Here is a 6,000-nt window from a genome sequence, read left to right on the forward strand (position 1 = left end):
CGCAACCAGGCAGATGACCCAAACTAACCAGATATTCCATACCATATAACGTCATGCTCAGCAATAAAAGGGAAAAGAGGGGGTTTAGGGAAATTAGCCATCTTTTGCTCGGGAGCTGGCTGGGTATTGGTCCACCCATGGGAGGTGGTGAGCGATTGCCTTCGCATCACTTGTCTTGTTTGTCTCTTCTTCCACTTCTCCTTTGCTTATTAAACAATTTTATCTTCACTCACAGGTTTTCTTGCTTTTCTTCTTCCTTTCCTCTTCTCCTGTCCCACTGGGGGTGGGGGAGAAAGTGAGCCAGCAGCTGTGCAGTGCTTAGCTGCCTCCTGGGGTTAACCCATAACACAGAACAGTGTCAACTATCTGTGGATTTTTAGTGAAGATTAAGGGGGAGGTTTTTTTCCCCTCACAGCTATTCCCCCACACAAAATAAATGAGCTCTTTTCACAGCAATTACCTACACTGTAGAAAAAGAGGCGAAATCACTCCACCCCCCTGATGTATCAGTCTGCTTAAGTCCTCCAACTGTAGTAGACTTATTCACACTTTCACTATACTGTTGTCTACCTGTAGACAAGATATTCCCTTCCAAATACAGTTCTTCCTAAGGAAAACACTGCTTCCATCTTCAGAGGTCAATGGTAAAGCCAACTAGACTAACTTAAATCTCCTTCATCATCAGCCAACCTGAACATACCATCAGACCAAAGAGCATTCCGCCGTACTATTCTTTTTGCCATCAAGATACGGGTAACAGAAAGCTAGAGGTGTTGATGTCTTTAACATTTCAAGTCAATCCCTTTGCTGTAAAACAGCTCTTAGCACTCTGTCAATTTTTTTCTTCTGTGCCTTGCAACTGTGAATCAATGTATCCAGTATCTATAAAATGCAATTCTTGATCACTTTGGATTTTTGCTAGTATTCACATTTTTTTCCAACCCTCAAGCTCAGTAAAGTTTGTATAAATGTCATCAAAAGTATCACAGCAATAACATATTTGCCTGCTTCTATTCTTCAGAAAGCCTGTTACTGCTGTCCTGCCAGTGAACTTTACTATTGTCATCCTGCAAAAGTAGGATTGTTACTAAGCATGAGCCATTTCCAAATGTTTTTCACCCTTTTGACACCCTTCTAAAACCCTGCTTCCACTGAGCTGCAGCAGACCAGCCACACATGCAACCTCCCAGTTGCTCATTGCCCCCAGAGAGACAGAACAATTTTCTTCCCCGCATACCACTGTTCCAGATTTGTCTGAGCACTTTCTTAAACACCTCAGCTTCAGCAAAATGGCCTGTCAGTGAATGAAGGAGATCACCTGCAACTGGATGTTAACATTCAAGATGCACATAGAAATATCTGAGTGTAATCCTTACTCTATAAGGAAGAGATAGGTTTCAGCTTTTTGAGGTCACCAGTTAATGCAAGAGTAGGAAAGAGCCTTTTCCCACCATCTACTGCAGAGAGAATGAATCTTTCAAAAGAAAAAAAGTTATCCTCCAAAATACCAGAGATCAAAACCATCTGATACAGGAAAACTCTACTAAATGAACTATCACAGTTCTGAATGGACAATCAGGGGCTACTTTAAAGCTGCAGCATGTCTTCCTAGATGATCTAAACATTCAGTGCTTCACCACACTGGACTTCACTTGGCGTTCACCCCCTCCTCTGTATACTTATTAAAGGTGGCAAACTTCAAGAATCCCAGGATCAACTCAAACCCTTCCAAGCACAAAACTGAACTGGCCTTTCTTGATTCTTGCTCAGTTCACTTCTTGCCTCCAATAAATACATGCTAAAGTTTTCCCTAGAATACTCCACGCTCGTTTAGTAAGTACTCCCCAAAAGAGGACACTGCCTGCAGATTTGCTCACATTTACAGCCTTGAGCCTATAGTCCCTGCATCCTGTTCACTGATGCATTACACCGAGCCCACATGCATCACATGCATCCTTAGCAAGAACAAGATCAAAAAGCATGCAAGCGCATTATATAGATGGGAATGACAAGGTAAAATACCCATAAATCTGTTTCACAAACCTTTCTTAATACCACGAAGAAATTCCAGTGTTTTATCCCATTCATAAAGGATACCATTCCTCTGAAGCTCTAGCAAACGAAGCTTTTTTGTTATACGGGACTTCAGACCGTTCAGATCAACCCCTCACATACACATGTTGGTTGTCACATTGCAACACATCGCTATAGTTCATCTTTGACTGAGAAAGATGAGTGCATCCTTGTTCACCTCACTATTTTCACATTCAGAGAGTGCATCCAATCATCCTTTGAATATATCCAATGGCATCCTCTGACATTATGCAGCAAGCCCAATTACAGACCATGTCTCAGACAAACTAGTCCAGGGAGATCTCCAAAAGAAACTCTACTCATTCCTGATAGTCTCCAGCCCAAAGTCAGGAAGAAATTCCAGACTTCACAAACAATTACAGCTTGGGGGGTTTTTTTGAGACAACTACTTTGCAAAAGAAGAAAATTGCCGCTAAACTACAGTTTTCTGGAACCCACTTAACACTGTAAACTCTCAAGAGTTATTACTCACAGATATCACATGTACAGACTGATCATTTTCCTACTCTCTACACTCTTATAGTTCATTTTGTTTGGTGGGTTTTTTTAGTATAGCTTCCATTTTTAAAAAAAAGCCATCCATTGAGTAGAGCTAATGCCAGCTTTTCATAGCATAGCAGTCACAGTCACATCAGTTCTTTTACATTTCCCACTCTCAAACACAGTGCTACTTTAAAAGCACGAACTGAAGCATCTAAGCAATAAGCAGTTTCTTAGTCCAAAGTAAGCTTACCCTTTGAAATCCTAAGAAAAACCAGCACAATTTGTGATGCAGCAGTGGTTCAACAGCCAAATATATCAATAGCTATAAACTGTTTCTCTAAAGAAAAATATTTTTCCACCATACCTTAGGTGTTAGATCAGATCGCTCTTGAAGCTTATATGTCTTGGAGAAAAGAAGTCTGATTATCCATAGAATTAGAATTCCTTCCAAAATGAGATGGTAAGCAGGAGCCTGAAAATAAAAGCACAAGTCTACACAGAATTCTATTTGAATCAGTGTGACACTATGCAACAGTTTTGTCTCTACTAGTACAATCAGAAAAAAACCACAAAGCTCATCATCAGCTGATATGTATTTCTATATCAGTAAAAATTATAGTTATATGAAAGTAGATTGCTTTGCAACTACTACTTGTAGCTGTTAACCTGAGTTTGAATGGATTTATTCTGTTGTTAATAAACAAGGCACACTCTAAATTGATAAGTGGTTTCAGTTCCACACATGCATGTAAGTTGAATATTGAGAGCAAAGGCAGATAAGGCGTACCGGTTGCACCAGTATCTGTGAAGGCAGAAAGCTTTCACAACAAGCAGAAGTATCCTGAGAGCTTGAAGGTCTATGTCATCTATACACACCCACTTCAACCCTGCATTCTTATAACTTACAGTCCACCAGCAGCGACAGCTACTACTATTTACAAAGAAACCTAATCCTGTACTTACAGCCCATTTTTGTTAGTTTCACAGGCACTTTGAGCAGGTATAACCCAACACAGTCACCAGAAGCAGTTTTGTCCCTGTGCCGTTTGCTCTCTTGTGTGGACACAATATTTAGGAATATATACAGCAAACCAGAACAGAGAGTTGATCCAAGTTGAAGTTAGCCTCTTTGGGTGCTTGGAGGGAGGAAAGTCAGTTTCCTCTGGCAGCAGAGCTAGTTTAAAGTAGATGCGGAGTTATGCAATCAAGCATTTGACACCTAGTTTTAATGATGGGATTTAGTTATTCCATTTCAGAAAGGTTCCTGTCTACACTGTGGATGTCTACCATTTTTAAAAGACTCAAAGTGCACACACACTAGTGCACTGCTTCTTGAACTCAGTGGAAGAGCTCCCACACATCAACATTTTCTGGTGGGATCTGACCTGCCAACAAAGGAAGCAGAATGCACCACACAACCAGAAACTAAAGGAAATTGAACACAACTTTTTAAAACCAGTAAGGAGTCCTATGGCATATCAGACTGCAAATAATGAATTTATAATTTGCAGAGTACTTTTCAGTTCACCAAACATATTAAGAATACATATGTACACCATGACATCTAAAGAACACATAATATAGTAGCAGTAGAGGTCCACACAAACTACTTCCCCATGCTTTTCAGTGCCTACAGTGTCCTGGTTTCGGTTGGAATAGAGTTAACTTCCTTCCTAGTAGCTGGTACAGTGCTGTGTTTTGGATTTAGGAGGAGAACAATGTTGGTAACACACCGATGTTTTAGTTGTTGCTAGGTAGTGCTTACACTAGTCAAGGACTTTTCAGCTTCCCATGCTCTACCGACTGAGAAGGCTGGGCTGCACAAGAAGCTGGGAGGGGGCACAGCCAGGACAGCTGACCCAAACTGGCCAAAGGGACATTCCATACCATGTGACGTCATGCTCAGTACCTAAACTGGGGAAAGCTGGCCGGGGGGGCCGCTGCTCAGGGACTGGCTGGGCATCGGTCGGCGGGTGGTGAGCAACTGCATTGTGCATCACTTGCTTTGTATATTATTATTATTTTATTCTATTTCAATTATTAAATTGTTTTTCTCTCAACCCACGAGTTTTCTCACTTTTACTGTTCTGATTGTCTCCCCCATCCCACCGCGGGGGGGGGAGAGTGAGCGAGCGGCTGCATGGTGCTCAGTTGCTGACTGAGGTTAAACCACGACATACAGTTATCCTGAATTCAGTGTACTAGACTGTGCTACCATCTTCAGTAGCTAAGCACTTCTATATTTGTACTGCAAACCCTAGCATAGATTCTTAAAACGTTACCAACCTTTGCCAAAGGAAGGGAGGGAAACAGACTGTTGATACAAGAACACCACCTATCATCAGGACATCCTTTTTAATATCATGAAACAAAGCCTGGATACAAACATGCCATGCTGATCCCCTCCAGGAGAGAACTCAAGCATAAACATTTAAAAGTTGTTTCTTCCTTTGTAAAATAACACTTGTAAGCTACAAACCGTGACCTTATACTCAAAGAACACGGTGAATCTTATTACGGTTTAATGCTCTGGTATACACCTTAAATGTAGCTTTATAAACTTAAATAGAGAAAAACATTAAGTGCGTGCATCTATTTTTTCAATATATAAATACGGTGCACATACATATATTCACAACTTTGCGAGCGCAGTCTTACACAGGCGGCACCGATCCACAGCCAGCTCCCGATGCGACGCAGGTAAGACACAGCACCACCCTGCGAGCCACCACCCTCCCCCCGCCACCGAGCTAGGCTCACCGGCTACCAGCACCGGGGCAGGCCCGGCTTTACCTTCCCGCTCCCTCCACCCGAAATCAGCGGCCCAGGGACAGGGCGCCCTCACAACCATCACCCAAGCTCCGACAGACACGGGGCGCCCGGGGGCCCCGTCCGCCTTGACGCGGCTCGGCTCGGCTCGGCCCGGCGGCGGCGGGATCCCTTCGGCACACCCACCCCCCCAGTGCCGGCGGCGGGTGCCAGCCGCCCGGCCCTCCCCCAGCCGCCCCGCGCTGGCGGTCGGACAGCACCCCGGACCCGCGCCTCAGACCGCACCTCGTAGAAGGCCTGCACCATCTCCACCAACACCCACTGCTGCCCCATTCCCGCCGCCGCCGCCATCGCCGCGCCTGACCGCTTCCGCCTCCGCGGCCCGCCCGGGCGTCGCCGCCGCCGTACGCCGGCGTCAGGGACGGAGGGGCGGGCCCCGGCCGCGAAAGAGCGCCCATTCCGGCCCGGCGGGGGCAGGGCAGGCGGCGGCGGGGCCCGTTGACGGTCGGGGTCGGGCTGGGCCGTCCCGTGCAGTCCCGTGCCCCTAGCAGCGGCCGGGGGTGCTGGGTGGCGGCCTGGCGTTGCCAAGGAGGGCACGGGCTTGGAGCCGCTTTTCTTAAATTCTGTAGTGGTGGTTTATAAATAAACGCTTTT

General features: G+C 45.2%; 1 protein-coding gene across 1 annotated transcript in view; it reads right to left on the reverse strand.

Moving 5' to 3' along the window:
• The window catches only part of SPTLC1 (serine palmitoyltransferase long chain base subunit 1), a 39,728-nt gene extending 34,023 nt beyond the window's left edge, over positions 1-5,705 (reverse strand). Inside the window, exons 1-2 of the mRNA XM_076362068.1 lie at positions 5,632-5,705; positions 2,942-3,049 (exon numbers count right to left, since the gene is read on the reverse strand). Of these exons, the coding sequence (XP_076218183.1) occupies positions 2,942-3,049; positions 5,632-5,697 (174 nt within the window). The 5' untranslated portion in view covers positions 5,698-5,705. The remainder of the gene's footprint in view (positions 1-2,941; positions 3,050-5,631) is intronic.
• Positions 5,706-6,000: the final 295 nt, after the last annotated feature.

The sequence above is a fragment of the Aptenodytes patagonicus genome, chromosome Z (genome assembly GCF_965638725.1).
Source record: "Aptenodytes patagonicus chromosome Z, bAptPat1.pri.cur, whole genome shotgun sequence".
Taxonomy (NCBI): Eukaryota; Metazoa; Chordata; class Aves; order Sphenisciformes; family Spheniscidae; genus Aptenodytes; species Aptenodytes patagonicus.